General features: G+C 58.8%; 1 protein-coding gene across 3 annotated transcripts in view; it reads left to right on the forward strand.

Moving 5' to 3' along the window:
- The window catches only part of CELSR1 (cadherin EGF LAG seven-pass G-type receptor 1), a 140,081-nt gene that overhangs the window by 60,188 nt on the left and 60,426 nt on the right, over window positions 1-19,467 (forward strand). For all 3 annotated transcript variants that reach the window (XM_035729133.1, XM_035729134.1, XM_035729132.1), the window contains exons 3-5: window positions 12,631-12,853; window positions 17,976-18,091; window positions 18,477-18,565. In XM_035729133.1, the coding sequence (XP_035585026.1) occupies window positions 12,631-12,853; window positions 17,976-18,091; window positions 18,477-18,565 (428 nt within the window). The remainder of the gene's footprint in view (window positions 1-12,630; window positions 12,854-17,975; window positions 18,092-18,476; window positions 18,566-19,467) is intronic.

A 19,467-nucleotide genomic window follows, 5' to 3' on the forward strand; every position in this document is an offset into this window, starting at 1 on the left:
CTCCTGGGTGGGAGACTGGCTCCTGTGGTTTGTTTTCCTCTTAGAGACCTAATAAGCCCGAGAGCCCAGGAGACACAGTCCCTCCTGCCCAGCCTCCAGGTGGGTAGGTGAGCCGGGCGTGGGGCACGAGCTGGAGAGGAGCAGAAGTGGAAACCAGCATGTCCAACTGCGGCTAGCGACGTGGCCCGAGGACGTGCCTCCTGCAGGCCCAGCCCCCCTGTGCCATCACACTGCGCCGTGGGAGGGGGACGAGGCTCTGGGAGCGCAGAGGCTGGGCTCACCCATTCGCCCCTCAGCCAGGGTCCCGCAGCTGCTGCCCCAGGTCCCACAAACAAGTGGCTTAAACGGCACGGGTTTATTCTCTCGGGGTTCCTTCTGGGGGCCGGGGGGAGAATCTCCTTTTCCAGCATCTAGAGGCTGCCTGGACTCCTTGGCCCCTTCCTCAGCTTGCTCCAAGCCCCGCCTCCGTCATTCCAGCTCCTGCCACTGGCCCTGGGCCCTCTGACCCCTCCCTCTCGTGGGGACCCTTGTGATCACCACAGCCCCCCCTGTGATCCAGCATGGCCTCCCCGCTCAAGCTCCCCATCTGAACCACACCTGCAACGCCCCTTTGCAGTGTGAGGTCACATATCCTCAGGCTTCAGGGGTAGGATGTGGATATCTTTTTTTTTTTTGTTAAGATGTATTTATTTGAGAGAACGCACTCACACGTGAGCAGGGAGAGGGGCAGAGGGAAAAGGGGAGAGAGTAGCAGCCTCCTCGATGAGAACGGAGCCTGATGCGGGGCTCGATCTCACGACCCTGAGATCATGACCTGAGCCGAAATCAAGAGTCGGATGCTTGGGGGCGCCTGGGTGGCTCAGTCAGTGGAGTGTCTGCCTTCGGCTCAGGTCATGATCTCAGGGTCCTGGGATCGAGCCCCGCATCGGGCTCCCTGCTCAGTGGGAGTCTGCTTGTCCCTCTCCTTCTGCCTGCCGTGCCCCCTGCTTATGCACTCTGTCTCTCTGTCAAATAAATAAATAAAACCTTAAAAAAAAAAAAAGAGTCGGGTGCTCAACCGACTGAGCCACCCAGGCACCCCAGGAGGTGGACACCTTTGGGGGTCCATCGTTGTGCTGACCATACCCCTGCCCCCCAGCAGCACCTGGCACCACTTGGCCCTCAGCAGACGTTTGTGGCAGGGATGAGTAGGTGAGGCCTTTGCCATGGCGCCCCCGTGGCTGCTGGCTGGCCCTGCTGTCTCTCTGGACATGCGGCATTGGCCGAGGGCCATCGGGAGTTGCTGGGAAGTCTGGTTTGCGTTCCTGACCCGAGTGTGGCAACCCCAGACGTCCCCGGGGAGAGTGGTTTCTGGTGGCAGCCACTGCCCGTAGCCCACAGCTGAGCCCTTTCCCTGGGGTGGACAGACAGCCGGCTCTCTGCTGTGCCCCCTGCGGGGTCTGCAGGGCCGGATGGTAAGTAAGGCAGGACTCATCACGGAGCCGCTGAGCACAGCTGGAGGGAGGGAGTCTGTGCTAACCAGGACGGTCGGGCTCTTCTGCTGGCTCCGAGCCACGACTCAGTGGGTTCTTTCTGGACATCGGTCTGTCCCAAGGAACTGTCCCACCTCCCCAGCACCCTGCAGGAAGTGGAATTCGAACCATCTGGGGGCTGAGCGGCTGTGTGTATGGACAACTGAGGTTTCCCTCAGCATTCCAGCTGAGTTTGGACACGTTTGCTGTTTGAGAACTGGCACGGTTTCCCTACAAACTGATAAAGCGGGGGGACCCCCCTCCCAGCCTTGAGGCGTGCGGAGGCCAGCTTTACCTTCCACCACCAGGTTCTGCCCCCTGGTCAGCAGGACTGTGCCTGAGCGTCAGCCGTCCCTCCGTCCCTCCTTCTGCCCCGCCCTCACCCACTCACCACTCTGCCTGGGCAGGCCCTGTGCCTCTGTCCCCCTCGGGTGCAGGGCCCCACCCGCCCCACCTGCATGCCTTCTCTCGAGGGGACCGCCCCACGCCCAACCTCACTCCCGTCCTCGGACGTCCCTGTGTGTCATTAGCGCTAAATCATAGTCCTGTGTCCGAGATGTCATCTTGGAGCTGGTTCTTAAGACATCGCAGACAGACGCCCTGGCCACAAGGCTGTCTCAGGGCCTCCCCTAACAACCTCTTCCGAAGCTGGGGGCCTCCCAAGACGATGTTTCCAGGCCCAGCACCACCCCAGCACCCAGAGAGGGGCAGCTGCGGACGCCCAGATGGGCACACGGGGAGCCCCGGAGGCCCCACCACAGGGACTGTGGCTTCTCAGTGTGTGAACGTCCCTGGGGTGCTGTGAAGGCTGTGTCCCACCAGGACCGGGGGAGGTTGTCTGGGCCCCAAGCTGCCTGAGTGAGGACCCTCATTCCAGGGGTCCTGACACCTTCAAAGCTGCCACCAGTCTCCTTCTGAGCCCACATTCCTGGCCCAGCGCTTGACTCGGAAGGACCATGACTTTGCTTCAGGGGGCTTGGAAGTGCCTTGTTGAAGGGGCCAGGATGGGGATCTGGCACTCAGGTCCTGGTGGTCAGCTCAGCTGACCCCGGTCACCATGTGCGGGCATCCAGCGCCCTCTGCTTGGCCTCCCACACCAGTCTGGGCAGCCCAGCTCCGTGAAGTTCACATGTGTTCCTTCAGCACCTCCTGGGGCCTCAGCCACTGCCAGCGAGGGCCACCACAAGGGCCTGGGGGGCAGAGGGCACTCTGTGTTCAGCAGCTCCTTGCCCACTGAGACTCAGGGAGATGCTGAAAGGTTCACGGGGCTGCACTGTTCTCTGGGGACCAGAATCTGGCCGGTCCCCTTGGTGTGATTAGGATTGGCTCAGGGCGTTTCCCTGGGGGCCTTAAAGCAGCAGGAATGCATTCTCACCATTTTAGAGGCCAGAATTCTGAAATCAAGGTGTCACGTCCCTCTGACGACTCTGGGGAGGGTCCTTCCTTGTCTCCTGCAGCTCCTGGTGGCCTCGGGTGGCCCTGGGTTTGTGGCCACAGCCCTGGAGTCTGCCTTCGTCCTCACATGTGTGCAAAGGACATGGGATACCTGCGGTTTTCTTATCTCAGGAGCCTTAATTTGATCGCACATCTGCCATGTGAAGCAATGTTCACAGGTTCTAGGAATCAGGACATGGACATAACTTTCGGGGGCCACTGTTTAGCTGACTTCAGGGTCACTTACTTCCTGTGTCCCCCCATCCCCTCGTGGGCATGAGGAGAGGGAGGGTGGGGAGAGCACCCCTTTACTGAAAGGAGGGGTCCTCAAGTGTGGCCCGCAGCTGGGACTGGCTGGGCCGTGTGCTGCTGGAACCCTTCTGTTTTAAGCATGAGGAGTTTGAATTGCACACTGATTATTCCGGTTAGCCGGGTTTCAGCCCTCAGATGTGTAGGTGACTCCGGTAAGCAAAGCCAAAGCTGTGGATAAGCCAGAATCGTTTTTCTTTCCTGCTGGAATGCAGTTTTTTATTTATATTTTAAAAAATGGGTGTGTCTGGGGTTCTGGGAAATTATTTCAAAGACAATAATGAAGTCATTTGAGAAGGCCCAGAGAAGGCCCAACCCGGACAAGCCTGCAGTGGTCTGGGGTTCCGGCTTTCCCTCCCTCCCGGAGGGGGGGCCTGGGGGGGCAGCAGGTGTCCAGGCTCTCTGCAGAGGCCTTTTCTGGCAGCCTTGCCCCATGGGGGAGGAGGCTCCAGGGCAGAGCCGGTCACCGCGCGGTGAGAAAAGTCAAACAGCGGAGGGGGCGGGGGGGGAGGGCTGTGGGGGGCGAGAGGTGGATGGATGAGACCTCCAGTCTCAAGAAGTCAGTTAATAACGGCGGAGTCAGCAGGAACAGCGGGCCGGGTGCTCAGCTGAGAGCTTTACAGAATCAGCTCATTTCAGCTTGACACCTGCCCCCCAGGGGCTAGGGATCGCTCCAGGGCAAGAAATGGAAATCCTGCCTTCAGAGAGGGATTGACAGCAGGGGAAACTAAGGCACTGGTCAGGAGCTTGCTGGGGAAAGGTCTGTCCCTGGCAGGGGCGGTTGGTGGAGGGCAGTGCCAAGGCCCCGGGTGGGCGGAAGGAGGGATGGGCAAATTTTCCCAGGGTTTAAGCATTTCGGACGTACCCTCCCCTTTTCAGACACCCTGAAGCGTCCCTTGTCCCTTGTTCTCTCTGCTCCTGGGAGTGAAGCTTCTGACATGAACCACGCTGTTGTGTCATGTCTGTTTTGTTAAGATGCACGACCCCTTTCGGTAACCTGGTCTCCACTGCGAGGACGGGTCGATGGCCTTGGGGTTGGCTTCAGGTTCTGTGTCCTGGTGTCTGAGGACCTGCCTCTGAGGCTGTCCTGGGTTGGAGAGTCTGGGCCCTGCACCCTCTCCTGAAGCTCTGTCCTCTGCATGCCTTGCTGATCTGCAGTTCTGCCTCAACTTCAGGCTTCCAGAGTTCCTTTTACGCTTCATACCCGATGCCTTCTCCCCTGGCTGCCTTTGGAAGTCCTCGTATTTCTAGGTCAAAGCCCTTAGCTAGATCTTAGGACTAGAAGGGGATTGTCATTTTGTCTATAGAACAACGTAAGTCGTCCGATTTGTACACGCCCTTGCCCTCGTGGGGCCATGCCCAGCCCTCCTCCAGTCCCGAGGGTCTCCGTCTGGCTGCACCCCCCTTTCCTGGCTGGCTGGGACCCTGTCGTCTCTCTGTCTCCGGCCCGGAGCCGCCCCGGGTCAAGTTCGGAATCCGGCTCGTGGCAGGTGCTGGTCCGGGTTCCCATCAGCATCTCCCTGCATCCGGCCCTGCCTCTCCGCTCCTGTCCTGACGTGACCGTCACACGCATGTATGCACACACACTGTCCACATCACGCACATGGCACACACGTATACACATACACACGCATCACACTCGCACACATCACACGCCACCCACACCTATGCAGTGCACACATACACATATGCGCACCACACACACACACACACACCACACTCACACTCACACTCACACCCCACTCCTATGTCATCTGTTTCCCCGTCTTGCTCGCCCGCTGGTTCTCTATATAGTGAGGCCGAGGTGCCTGGCTACCCCTTCCTCATTTACAGACCTCCTGCCCAACCGTGGTGTCCCAATGCCCAGGACCGGGCCCTCCTGTCCTCTGTTTGGGCCCTTTCTGGGGCTAAGTGGTCACCCTGCCCCTCGCACCATGACCCCCTGACACTTGGACAGAGCCCAGCTCAGAGGCTCCCGCACCTGGGCACCATCTCTTCCTTGCATTTGCCTTATCTTTAAGGAATTTTTTTGTTACGTACAAAAAATGTTATGTTTTATACCCTGTGCCAGGCGTGGCCTCAGTTTCCCCATCTGCAAGATGGTGTCACAGAAGAGTCCCCATACCTGGTGCTGTGGAGTTTAGAGCAGTAAGGAAGCAAGTGAGGGGCTTGGCCGGGCCCCCACACCCTGCCCTCCATAACCCTGTGTTCCTAGCTGTCACCTTGCAGGTGAGCCCTGGCCTTCAGCCCTTTCAGGCTGGGGCTTCTCCAGGGGATTCAGCCCCCTCAGACGGAGGGCCTGTGGCTCTGACACCGAGGGCTGGGGGCCCTGGGCAGGCAGGCACGCAGTGTGCCCTCACTCCCAGCCTCAAGCCTGGTGCGGGACAGGTATCCCATCGGGGGCGTGTGCATGAGGCCATGGGGCTGGAGGGACCTTGACTCCTGGGAGCTTTGGTTTCATAGTTAAGAATGGTTTCGGGTGGTGGGGTGTCCTTTCCAAAATTTCTGCTTGGGGTTCTGCATTTGTGGCTGTGACCAGGAGGCTGAGCCCTGTGTCCCTTCCCTGTAGGGGGCTTGTGGTGCCGTGCATGTGCAGCTATCTGTTTGCTCAGGTGAACCTGATCCTTGGCGTGGGGGTGGGGCTGGCAGTCGTCTTGGGAGGGGTTGCACAGGAGGAGGAGGAGGGAGGATCGCCCCAGAGTTGGAATGGCCCAGAACAAGCATTTGACTCTAAGCAGGATGTTGGGATGTGAGAAGCCCACACTTCGTTTGAGAATTCCCAGAAAAGGGAAGGTGAAGTTAACTCTGGATAGGAAACGCATCTGAGAACACTTGGATTTCATCTTAATAGTTGTTTCTTATAAGAGCTGTATCAAAAGTTAAAGATACGGGGCTCACTAAATTCAATCCATCTTCATTACCTAAAGTAAGATGATTTTTAGCATTAAAAACCATCTTATCGCATCTCTTCCGAGCTCAGTAATGTCAAGTTGGTAGCTTGAAGTTGGCCGTGGGGGGAGTGTGCACACCGTGGAAATGGGAAAATGCTACAAATCAGGGCTCCCCCGACCCAGGGCTGGCTCCTAGGACTGGCCAGCACCCCACTGCGTGGGACAGACCGAACACTCAAGAGTTCTCACTGGTCTCTTCTAGAAAAGGCGTGTTTAGCTATAAAAGTAATTCTTTGTTCATTACGTCAGCATCTTCCCAACACGGTTTGAATCAAATACGTGAACTATGTAAAGTTTTATAATTTTGTGCAAGCATTAATCACTGGTTTGGACCCGGGGAAATCCTGGAATTTCATGACTTCACTTCAGGAGCATTTGCCGCATACCTGCTGCATGAGGGGCATTCGTCGGGCGCCCCCCCTCTGTGTCTGGCACCCTCTCTGTGCTGGACATTCTTAGGCTTGGCTCCAGCAGCCCCTGTCCCCACCCTGGAGCCAGAACACACTCTCTAGAGGGAAGCTTCTGGGCCCTTTAGTGTCTGTTGTGGGACCCTGGTCCTGGTCAGGCGTGTGGGTGAAGTTTGCTAAGGGCAACATGCCTGAGACGGGGCTGCATCCAGGCCCAGGGAAGCCACCCACGGAGGCCAGAAGAGAGGCCAGGCCCCAAGGAAGACGGTCACTGTTGGGTTATGCCCAATGAGAATGTTGGGGCCCCCTGCATTAACCTGTTGCATCCCCTGACAGCCCTGTGAGGAGGGAGATCATGTGGCCAGAGTGTGGGGCGTGCAGTGGGCGGGTGTGGTGTGCACGGGGGCTGGGGGTGTGGCTAAGGGCCAGGCCCCGGGGCCGAGTGGGGTCTTCACGGAGCCGGTACCTGGCAAGGCCAGCATTCTGAAAAGCTCTCTCTGGTGTTCTGTGAAGCACAAGCAGGTTTGTAAGCCAGTGGGTGGCGGGCCTGGGTTCAGGGTGTCCATGGCGAGGTTGCTGTTTGTGCAGATGGGGCTGCATAGCCGGGGGTGTGGGCAGCCGTGGAGACGAGCGACACAGGACCCCAGGAGGTGGCTGGGGGGTATGGATGGGGATGAGGGGGATGGAAGGGGGTGGCTCTGGGCTCTGGGGCTTGCCTGTCCCGGACAGAGGGTGCAACCTTCCCCAAGGAAGGGGACCCTGAGGAGAACAGCTTTGGCAAAAGGAGGATGGGGTTTGAGGTCTGGGCAGTGGTTGGGTAGGTTGGGGGGGGCCCAGAGGAGAGCGCCTGAGGCCTGGCCGTGGGGGCGGGGCACCGGCCCCAGCTGGCCCGGGTGCTCCACCCCTCGCTGGCCTTCGGACCGGGTTGGGGAAGAGCGCTCCTGAGGGTGGAGACACGAGAGAGTTGCTCAGAAGCCGGAGGTGCAGCCCCACAGGGTCGGATGCTCTTCCCTCGGCACTACACACGGAGGCCAAAATCTACTGTGCTCGTAATTTTAGGACAAACACGGAGAACTGCTGTAGTAGGTTAAGTAGTGTCCCCCCTCAAATTCGTGTCCAGAACCTCAGGATGTGTCCTCATTTCAAAATAGGGTCTTTTGAGTTGTATTAGTTGAGGCTCTCAGGATGAAATCATCCTGGGTTTGGGGTCTGCCCTAAATCCGATGATTGGGCGTCCTTGTAGGAGAAAGGGGGGGTGGGATTTAGGACACAGGGCAGATGTGCAGGTGAAGATGGAAACAGACACTGGAGGACCTGACCACAAGCCTAGGAGCACCGGGAGCCACAGGAGTCAGAAGGTGCTAGAAGAATTGGGACCCTCCCCTGGAGCCTCAGAGGAAACCAGCCCTGCCCACACATTAATTCTGAACTTTTGGCCTCCAGAGCTATGAGAGAATATAGTTTCTGTTGTTTTAAGCCACTGAATTTGTTGCGATTTGTTGCAGCAGCTCTAGGAGACGAATCGTATTGGAAATTAAAAAAAAAACAACCACCCAAAAACTTTACAGTTCAAACAAACAGCTCCATGGAGACTTAGCTTTATTTACAGCTTATTTAAAATAGCATGATCTACAAGGAGAGGGATGGGGATAACCCCCTGGTATCTGTCTCGACTTTTCTGTGGACGGCCGGATGGTCCGAACCCGCGAGTCGCCACGTGGCTATCCTTCCTGCTCCTCCTGAGGAAGGAGGTTTCCGGGCAGCCACGGAGAACTGCTCTGGAAGCAGGACTACTGGGCAGCAGAGTCAGAGGTCTTCCAGAACGGCGTAGCTCTCTGGCTGGGTGCGGGGGGCCTTCTGTCCCTGGGCCGCGGAGGACGTTGGGAGGCCGGGTGAAGGGTGAGGGCCCTCGGGTGATGGTGACGGGGGGCGCGGCCTGAGGGCAGACCTCCGTGGTGCACGGCCACGCCGAGCTCGGGAGGGGCTGTGGCAGCCAGGGGGGCGTGGGCTTCACACTCACCCAGGTGAACGTGGGAGCGCCTGGACCAAGGCCCGCGTGGCTGATTCTGGAGCAGCTCGGGGCGGAGCGCGGTGGGAAGGGCCGTGCCAGGCCTCCCTTTGTTTGCCGTCACGATTTGGGGAGCACACCCCGCCCTGTCCCCTCGCGGCGCCTCTGTTCTGGAATACACTGTGCTTGGCCACCGACATGCCCACCTGGAACTCGGAGAGCAAACACTCCCAGATGTCACCCACATTTCTAGAGCGGAGATTAGAGAATTTGAAGTGTATGAAGGACAAACACGCTGTAAGCTGAGCATTGAAAGTGAACGCAGAGAATTTAAGAAGGCCGCAGGCCATCCACCTGGAGGAGGCCGGGAACACTGCTTCGCCAGTGTGCGGGTGTGAGTGTGGGGGGGACGGTGTGTGTGCGTGAGGGTGTGTGTACGAGCAGGTGTGCGACTGTGTGGATACATGTGGGGTGCACACGTGTGTGCATGGGTGTGTATCTGCATGTGTACGAGGGCACACGTGCGTGAAGTTGTGAGGGTGTGTAAGCACACGTGAGGCGCAGATGCATGAGGTTATGAGTGTGCACACGTGTGAGGGCCTGCGTGTGTGCACAGGTGTGTTAGCACGTGTGAAGTCAGTGTGCGTGTGCGAGGACACGTGCACGGGTGTGTGAGTGCGTGTGTGAGGCGGCACACATGTGTGTACGGGTGTGTGAGTGTGTGCGTGAGGGTGCGCGCGCGTGCGCAGTTATGAGTGTGCATGTGTGAGGGTATGTGTGCGCACTCGTGAGCGTGTGTGCACGAGCACAAGCCTGTCTGGCACCTGGCGGAGCCCCGCACTTTTACCAGGAGTCGGCTGGGGGACATCAGTTTCCATCGAGGGTGGCGCCGCAAGGGGGTCTGGGCGGGTCGGTGGAGAAGCTCTTTTCCTTTCACTTCGGAGCTGGGTGCAAACCAAGCCTCTCTGTGAACACTCGCCTGGGGGGCAGCCCCTGGCGGGGAACAGGTGGTTGGGCTGCCCGGGGCTTCTAGCCTCAGCCTGCCCAATGAGGCTGGAGGGGTGGGCTCAGCCCTGGGGGTGGGTGGGGGCGTCCCTGGCCTGCTGTGGCCCCTGCACGGTCATGGGACTCGGTGAGACGTCAGCAGCGTGGAGCCCCCCTCCCCTGTTCTTGACGGGGCTCAGACTGGAGTCACCTTTGCTGAGCGAGTTGTACTTTCTTGGGCTGTTGCAACCACGGACGAAGATTGGGGGATACGGCGGGGAAGGAGAGGGAAAGCGCACATTTTTCAGGAGTACCATTTGCTTCCAATGTTAATCACAGGTTTGTTTCGCCTGTGCCCCCAAAATAAGCTCCTTTGGAGCGTTCCGTCAGGTGACCCAAAGGCTTTCCTTACAGTGGTCAGTGACCTGCGCGTTTGAGTCGCGTCCCTGAGAAACGCTCCGAGTCTCCACGACGATCTGCCTTCTCGGGAGCCGCGCCTGGGGGGTGGGGTTGGGGGTTGGGGTGCAGGGCTGTCCCTCGGAGGCAACAGGGTCCCCTGCTGACTCGTGTCCCCGCTTCACTGATGGCCAGCGCTGGGCCGTCTCCTTGCTGACCGGTCGCGGGCTGTGGGCGGTCCCAGCAAGGGCGGCTTCTCGGGCTGAGGGCTTTGGGGGGAGGACCTGGGTGCAGAGTTCCGGCTATGAGCCGTCGGCACCCGGCACACCGGGGCCTCGGTAGGATCGGTGTCCTCACACGCAGAGACACGAGAGAGCTCGACCCGCACACACACACCGGCGACGGGCCGCGTGAGCTCCCGGACACAGCGCTCTCGGCAGGCGCTCGGTTCACGGCACCTTGATCGTGGACTTCCAGCCTCCGGAACTGTGAGAAACAAGTGTCTATTGTTCAAAGCCACCGGGTCTGCGGTATTTTGTTCGTTGGCCTGGCCAGCTGAGACGAGGCTGGAAGCCGCTGCCACGTGAAGGCTGCTGTCTGCGGGCACCGCGGCTCCTGTGAGGCATCTGGGGAGTTCTGTGTCCCGCACCTCGTCCTAGCGGCCTCGTACTAACCCGAGGGGACTAGCGTCACCGAAGGGAAGTTGATAACTGTGACCGCACGCGGATGGAACGTTTCTTTCTTTTTTTTTTTTTAAGATTTTATTTATTTAATTGACAGAGAGAGAGACAGCGAGAGAGGGAACACAAGCAGCGGGAGTGGGAGAGGGAGAAGCAGGCTTCCTGCCGAGCAGGGAGCCCGATGCGGGGCTCGATCCCAGGACCCCGGGATCATGACCTGAGCCGAAGGCAGTCGCTTAACCAGCTGAGTCACCTAGGCGCCCCGGATGGAACGTTTCTGTGTGGCCACAAATGCATAAACAGAGGTGAACCTCAAGCAAATGGACGTTGCCAATAAAATGCAAACAGTTTGATGCTGACCCTCCCCTAAAATAAATGCACATAGAACCCCTCTGTCGTTGGCCCGAAATGGAAACGCTTGGAGAGTGCTCACACCTGGTAATGGTGGAGGGCGTGTACGTTCTGCCTCCTTTCGTGGACGGCAGTTTGGAAATATTTATCAAAATCTAGACTGTGTCCCGTCTTTCTCAGGAGGCATGCTCCTAACACACAGCATGGATGCATACTGGAAGTAGTTTGCAATAGAAGAAGCTATAGAGGCGCCTGGGTGGCTCAGTCGGTTAGGCATCTACGTTCAGCTCGGGTCATAATCTCAGGGTCCTGGGATCGAGCCCTGCTCAGTGGGGAGTCTGCTTCTCCCTCTCCCTGCTTTGTGCTCACTCTCTCTCTCTCCCTCTCAAATAAATAAATAAAATCTTTAAAAAAAAGAAGAAGCCATAAACAGCGTACGTGCACTTTGACAGTAGAGCTGATGGGTCCTCCCATGAGATACTGTGCAGCCGTTAGCAGGGGCAGAAGCCCGGGTGCTGCCGGAAGGATCTCCAAGGAAAGCCCTGAGCAGAGTGGACAGAGGCCGGCCAGCGCGAGCCGGGCATCCAGCATCCCTGACTTGTCCCTGGGGGGTGTGCAGGAGACCACTGATGGCTTTCACTCTCTGTGCCATGTTTTTGTACAGTGATTTTTTTTTTTTTTAGACATGAATGTCATACTTATATTTTAAAAGGTATTCATTTAAAAATCTGTAACTGGCAAAGAGTGTTGGTAGGAGCTGGGGAGTTTCTGGTCATTAGAAGCTCCCGTCGGTCGGCGGGCGTTGGGCGTTGCTGGTAGCGTCCACACCGTGTGGCAGAGGCAGGCCTGGGCCATGGGGCCGCCAGCCCTGTACCGGGCAGCAAGGATTGCCCAGGCAAAGTGCTGCTGGCTGCCACAGAGGCCAGCTCAGGATGGACCTGTGTCTCCCTGAGTGTGTCCCCCCGTTGGTGAGCACGGGGATCCTCCCAACAGACAGGGTCTGACAGGCCTCCAGGGTGGAGGCAGTCTCTCTGGGGAAGCTTCCAGAACCCTGCTGTCACTGAGGTTTAGACTTCTGCCCTTGGAGAGCTCCAGGGCCAGTGGGAAGGCCGGACAGGTTACAAACACACAGGGACCCAGCGTTGGCCAGGCTGCAGGGGGCTCTGCGTGAGAAGCAGCGGGGGCAGCCCAGGTGCATGCAGGAGGCTCCGCGTGCTCCCCAGTCTGCCCCCGTTCGGACTGCAGAGCCGCCACCCCGGCACGGGTGTGTGTGGGGGGCGTGAGGACCCCTGTCAATCTCCTCATTTCCGGGTGATTCTCTCCTAAGAGAGAGGTGTTCACGGCTGCACGTGACGCTGCCCCCCAGAGCGTGGGGACCCCAGCAGGGCTGGGATGGGGACAGGCCCCCTGCGGAGGAACCCCCGGGGGTGCCACTACTCTGGACGACTGTGACACGGTCCTGGGAAGGCCCAGATCCTGCAGCGTCTACATTGCACCTTGACCCTCAGCCCAACCTTGCAGCACCTTCAGGCGGTGGCACTGGCGGCTCGGGTTCCAGGGTTCAGGGTAATGTTCCCCCGTCTCTGTCTTGTCCTCCAGGAGAGCACTGCGAGGTGAACACGCGCTCGGGCCGCTGCGCCCACGGGGTCTGCAAAAACGGGGGCACCTGCGTGAACCTGCTCATCGGTGGCTTCCACTGTGTGTGCCCTCCTGGCGAGTTCGAGAGGCCCTACTGCGAGGTGACCACGAGGAGCTTTCCGCCCCGGTCCTTTGTCACCTTCCGAGGCCTGAGGCAGCGCTTTCACTTCACCATCTCCCTCACGTGAGTGTGGTCCCGCGCGTTCCTGCCACGGCTCCTGCCGCTAGAGCATCGCAGGTCCCTGCACCATGTCTCTCCAGGTGCCCTCAGCAGTTCTGAGGCTCGGGTCACTGGGAGGCCACGGCTGGTCAGGGCTGGCTGTAGGACTGGCTAGCTGATCTGGGAGGCCCCCTGCAGGTCGGCAACAGGGGGGGGCCCTGGCTCAGAAATGAAGACTTTCAGGACGGCGGCAGCGGAGGGTTGACCCCCGTGTGGGCCCCTGACGACGGCCCAGGTCACTCGCCGTGAAGCCAGCCCTCACCCTTTGGGTCCTGCCCACTTGCTGACACCCCGGTGGCTGGAAGTGGAGGGCGCAGGGGCCCGCAGGCTTGGCGCCAGGCGGGGGACTCAGCTTGGCTTCCTGCTTTGTGGCCCAGGGGCCGGCTGCCCGGCAGTCCCGCTCCCCACCCGTGACCCAAGGGCGTATCGTGTGCTGAGCTCACTGTTTCCGCTTCTGCTTCTCCTAAACCTTAAATTTAGGTTTAATTTAATTCTAAAAAAATGTCATTTCTACTTTAAAGATTTCTATCAGGTTTCACTTAGGGAAGTGGGGTGTATTTTTTATTTCATTTAGTGCCATTGTTTGGGGGCCCTTCAGGTGGTCTCCAGTGGGAATGCAGTACCCCGTGTCCTTCGAGCAGGCACCCCAGAAGGTGGCTGCCCTTGCAAGCTGCCCTTTGAAGACAGGCTCCTCTCTGGGGGTCCTGCCTCCTGAACGGGTGAGGGGTGCAGTGCAGCCAACAGGCCCTGGAGAGTGCAGTTGGGACCTACAGTCCAGAATAGTTGGGAGTGAGGCCTGATCTTTTTGGTAAGTGGCCGCGACGCACCGCCATTGGCTCAAGCCAAGTGGAGCCAGTACCGGGAGCTGGCTGCCTCAAGGAAAGAGCTCTCCCTGGGAAATGCGGTGCGTGTGCTGGGAACAAGGCGGGACGGGCCCAGGCGCACGAGCTGGGAGCCGGCCTATGCCGTTGTGAGGGCCACACAGCGCGTTTGCAGCGCCGAGCGGTTGGGGCCAGCGTGCGCTCAGTTTGCTCCGGCGCTTACTGAGCACCTGTCGTGCACGAGACGCTCTGAGGTGAGTCAGAAAGGATTTTAGAAATGTCCCTAGGGATCTTAAAATCCAGTAGGAGGGACCCTGGATGTCAGTGCTGGGGAAAGGCCCGGATCACGTGGAGATCCCAGGCGAAGCCAGCTCTGCAGGTCTGGGCCACTGGACATGTGGTTCAGGCCCGCTGACCTCTCCGTGTGGGCGTCCCCGAGCGCGCCTCCAGACCCGAGAGGAACCTCTCTCTTCAGAGCTGCTTGAGGCACAGGCCCCCCCTTGGCCTCTCCCCACACCTCTCCCTCACGCAGGTCCTGTGAGCCTCCCTCCTGTCCTCTGTGCAGACTCTTCTCCCTTCCCGGTGCCCAGCACCTTGGCCCTGTTCTCTCTCCCTCGTGACTTGGTGTGACAGCGCCGGGCTCGTCCGCTTGGCCTGAGTCAGCCTGAGTCCTGCCGGGCCTGGCCCACGGCCTGGGGTAAAGCCCATACTTCCTAGTAGGGCGCAGGTCCTCTGTGGCCTGACCTGTGGCACCCCCTGAGTCTGGCACCTTGTGCCCTGTGATGGGACCGCCCTCGCTTGCTTGTGGTTCTCTGGACCTGCCCAGGCTCCCCCGGGCGTTCCCACCTCCTGCTAGCCCGCCCACCCCCACTGCTTCCTCCAGGAGGACCCCTGCCCAGGCTGGACAGCACAGTTGGTCACTGCTGCTTGTCTGCCACCCTCCCCTCTGGCGTCCTTGCCTGTGGGTTCAGGCCGCCATCGACCCTGGTGCTCTGTCCTTGCCTGTCCGCTGCTGGCCTGAAGCTGCTCGGGGGCTTTTCGTCCTATGTCCTGACACACCCCAGACGTCCAGAGGTCAGTAGGCGGCCGGCCACTGCTTCCTGGCCTGTAACCCCAAGACTCCAGCTTTAATAAAATAACAAGAGTGTCGTGAACCATGGAGCCCAAGTAGGTGCTCGAGGCCCTGCCATTTCCTGGGGCATCAGCGGGGAGGCAGGACACTGGACCCCCACTTGGCCCTCCAGGCCTGGACGGCAGCTTCCTTTGACTGTAACAGCAGTTCTGAGGCTCGGGTCACTTGGAGGCCATGGTTTTGAAGTTGTTGCTGTTTTATTTTGACGCACAGCCCGTGGCTCTGCCACGTTCTGTTAGAACAGTCAATAGGGGTCCCTGCCTGGGGCGTGCCGTGAGGGCTCGGGGGTGCAGAGGACATGCCTGGCTCTCTTGGTGCTTGGCATTACCCACCTGTTCCCCAGGCTGCAGCAGGTATAAGTGGTGTCCGCCTTCAGCGTGGACGGCTCAGTGGGGCCACGCATGCCAGGCGCTGGGTCCTGGCTCTCTGCCCTCTGCCCACAAGACCTGCGCGCAGCAGGCCCACCCCAAGGGCACAGCCTCCAAAGCTAGGGCTCTGCCGTGGGATTCCTCCTGGCCACTCTGTGCCCCACGTGGCTGGAGGTTTAAAACACTGTGCTTCTGTGGATGTCTGCCCTCCAAGCCAGAGGCGTTTTATGTCTTCTGGCAAATGTGTCCCTGGCATGTGACAGGCGCTGGTTTGGGGCATGTGATCCTGACATCTGTATAGCCGTCGCCACCCGCCACCGGGGCGTGGCTGGCAGCCTGCGGTCACACGCTGTGCAGTGACCATGCGCAGCGGATAAGCCGCAGGTGGGGGTCCCTGCTGGAGGCTGACCTATGAGGTGACCGGAAGTCCTGGTGCGGGAGGCAGGCAGGCCCATGGCAGCCCTGCCGGAGACCGACAGGAAGTCTGCTGGCTCCAGACTCAGAGAGAAGCTAGAAAATAAAGCATTTAATTAAATGGGCGAGGAACATAATGGGATGTCTGCTTGCTTGCCCAGCGTAGCAGTTTTAGATGATTAAGTTTGGCGGCCATACGTGGGCCGTTTCCCACTTGGCCGGCAGTGGCTGGGACATCAGGGCCCCGCTAAATCAGTGAGCAGTTTGTTAGGGAGTGACTTCGACAGCAAAAACCGTGAAAAGTCCTCCCAAAAGTTGAGCAGAGCAGCTGCGCTGTGGGGGCTGTGGTTGCTGTGGGGGGGCCCCGCTGCCTCCTGGGGGCGCGCCGCGGGGAAGGGGGGCTGGGCAGCAGTGAGCAGCTTGTTTCAGGTGATTTCGACTCTCTCCTCTTCTGGTTCCTGTTTGCCAAGCGGCTGGGTTCCCAGGCGGGCCCCGCGTTCCCAGCTGCCTCTCTTCCTCCACCCCTGCCCCCATCCGCTGTTCTTTGCTTCTCCCCCGGCCGCTCGCCAAGTCTCGGTCGCTCTTTCTAGTCTTTCCTTTTTCTCTTGTGCTATCCGGACCCTCCCCTTGGCCCTGGGTCCCCTGTGAGCGCTCCGTGTCCAGCAGTGGACCTCTGGGTGCCTGCGTGGGGTGGGGTGGGGCCACGCAGCACCATTTGATGCCAACAGCCCGTACCAGCTCCCAGCTTGGTCCAAAGAGAAAGCGACAGCAGTGCAACCTGCTGGGGAGAATTAGGCGTGTCCCAGCGAGCATCTGTCGTAACCGTAATCTGTCCCCTTCTCCCACCTGTTCACTCCATACCCCGAAGTGTCCCCTTCGCTATATGGGTGTTTTTTCTGTGCAGTGTGTTCCCAGTTCTCACTGTGTCCTAAACAGAGGGGGTTCGAGGTGAGTTACATTTTAAGTAACTCACAGGAAAGCCTGGGGTCGCATGCCTGCAGCTGGTTCTGATAGACCCTTGCTGCATGAAAACGGATAAACCAACCTCGAATCCAAGGGAATAATCCCCCCCGGCATCCAGCCCACTTGGGAAACCGTCCCGAGTTCATACAGGACACTTTCCAGGGTGTCTGTAAGCAGGGCATCCGGGAGGCCTGGCTGTGACTCAGGGATCCCTGGCTTTCCTTGGACCACGGGGTTGGGAGAAGGATCTCTGAAGATGTATCTCTTGTTGAAATAAGTGGTTCTTAATGCTTCAAATGCGTGAAGTCTGACAGGTCTGTTCATTTTCACGAGTCTGCTTTTTCAGGCATGCTTCCATCCATTCGTTTATTCAGCACACCATTATTAAGCTCTTCTATGGGCCCTGTTTTGGGCTCCAGGATGCAGCGGTGAATGAGAGTCATTCCCTCCCCTTAAGGATCATAGGTTCTTTTTTTTTTTTTAAAGATTTTATTTATTTGACACAGAGAGAGCGCGATAGATGGCACAAGCAGGGGGAGCGGCAGGTAGAGGGAGAAGCAGGCTCTCCGCTGAGCAAGGAGCCCGATGCGGGGCTCCATCCCAGGACCCTGGGATCGTGACCTGAGCGGAAGGCAGCCGCTTAACCGACTGAGCCACCCAGGCGCCCCTAGGATCATAGGTTATTAAAAACAAATAAATCAGCAGGATAATTTCAGAAATAGACTGATGTGTTAGATTCGATGGAGGTGGGGGCACAGTGTGGATAAAATGAGTTGTGGAAAGTGCGGTTTGAGTGTCTCTTGAGGGGTCTGCAGAACCAGGGAAGATTGTTTCCGGCAGAAAGAGCAGCAGGTGCAGAGGCCCTGGGGCAGGGAGGAGTGTAGTGTTTGGGAAGAAAAAGACCTTGTGTAGCTGGAGTCCGGTGGTGGAGACAAGGGACAAAGACTACCCTGAGGTAGTCATCAACACAGCCTCCCTGCGTGGCAGGGGACCGCGTGCCTGTGCCCTGGGGAGCACGCGTGGGGATCCGTTTCCAGGTGCAGAAGATGCACCGCGCGTTCTTCTCTTCAGACATCTCTAATTGGTTCAGTGCCTTTTAGGACACCGTTCAGATGTCATCTTTTCCTATTCTCCAGGCCGTGGAGACCAGATTTCTCTGTGCAATCCGGTTTGCCATTTCCAGAAAAGAACATCGCCAAGCAGGTTTTATGGGCTGTCAACTGCTGATGAGAAAAATGAGTGCCCGGGGACCAGAGTCTTCCCTGAGTGTGGCCCCACGCTGTCGGGCGTGTCGCGTCTGGGCAGCCTCTTGCTTCTACACCCACCACCTGCAAACCTTCCATGCAGGGGTCATTCGTTCTGTGATGTGCCTCTGCTTGGCCCCACAGGTTTGCCACCCGGGAGAGGAACGCCCTGCTGCTCTATAACGGCCGCTTCAACGAGAAGCACGACTTCATTGCCCTGGAGGTTGTGGGTGAACAAGTGCAGCTCACCTTCTCAGCAGGTGGGCCCCCCCCCCCGGAAGGAGCGGCCCTCCGAGCCCCTCACGGGCACGTTGTCAGTGGGAACCACCCCAATCCCGGGCAGCGCCTTTAGCTGCGCTCACCTGCCGATCCCCTAATTCTACTAGGAATCTGTCCTGTTGGGGGCTGGGGGGGGGATCCAGAATGCACAGAAGTGTTCCTTGTGGCGTTCTTTAGGATGCCGAAAACACGGAAGACAGCTCAAATTTCCACGTGGGGACTCACTGTACATCTGTCGATTAAAAATATTTAAGAAGCCATTCACCGCGTTATCCGTGCGGTCGGAAGAGAGCGTTTATCCGGACTGTCTTATTCGTGGCCCACTAACGTGTGTTCTCTCTGGACCCCCCTCCCCGCTGCCCGCAGGTGAGACTACAACCACAGTGACACCCCAGGTTCCCGGGGGCGTGAGTGACGGGCGCTGGCACTCGGTGCGGGTGCAATATTACAACAAGGTAGGACGGGGTGCCCCCCCCCCACGCCTCCTGCCAGCCTGGCAGCTTTTCTTTCTTAAGTCATTTATACTCCGAAGTTTAAAAACGTCTATACTGGCTGGAAACATGACTTAGGCAATAAGCATTTGTAGAGGGTCCGTGTGCTGGGGTGGGGAGACTCGGGGACCCCCAGGGATCACCCCGCGGCGGGGAAGGCGCAGAAGACGTTCATGCGTTGCGGCGGCCTTGGCTCGAGCCGTTACTGGCGGCTGTGATTCTAGGCCATTCGCACGCGACTCCAAAGCCAGAATTATCCGCTCTGACCTGGACGTGACCCGAGCAAGAGTCAGGAGGGTCTTGGAGGAAATGCTGCGAAGGTGTGGGCAGTTTGGGTTTCGTTTTATTTTGCTGTGCACGGGCTTGTGAGGAAACAAGTTTTTTCATCAGAATGTTCCACTTGCCCTCGCTGTGGTTTTTGCAAGCCGCTTTTCTCTTTCCCGGGGCACTCCAGGGCCCCCCCACAGGTAGGTGAGGGACAACAGCCTACTCTTGGGCACAGGGAGTAGACGGTGCCCCTGTGTGCTGGAGGGTCAGGAGCCTCTGAGGACAGGGCTGTGTCTCTGTAGCGTGGGGCACACTCGCTCTGAGCTCAGGGACTGTTCTGTCTGCCTGGATGCCAGTCCGCCCGCTTAGGCCCAGGGACCCCCCCAGAGCCCATGCTCTGTCAGGGAAGCAGAGAAGGCACACCTGTGACTTTTCCTTCCTGCTTATGTGGGAGCCCACCTCCCCAGGCCCGGCTGAGGGCTTTCATATTTCCGACCGTGTTGGCCTTGGCCTCCCCATCAGCGTGCCTGCACGTAGCATGTTCTAGAATCATCTGTGGATGGCCCAAGTAACTGAGCCGGGTCGGGAGGGGTCACCCC

This window comes from Zalophus californianus, chromosome 9, assembly GCF_009762305.2.
Source record: "Zalophus californianus isolate mZalCal1 chromosome 9, mZalCal1.pri.v2, whole genome shotgun sequence".
Lineage (NCBI taxonomy): Eukaryota > Metazoa > Chordata > Mammalia > Carnivora > Otariidae > Zalophus > Zalophus californianus.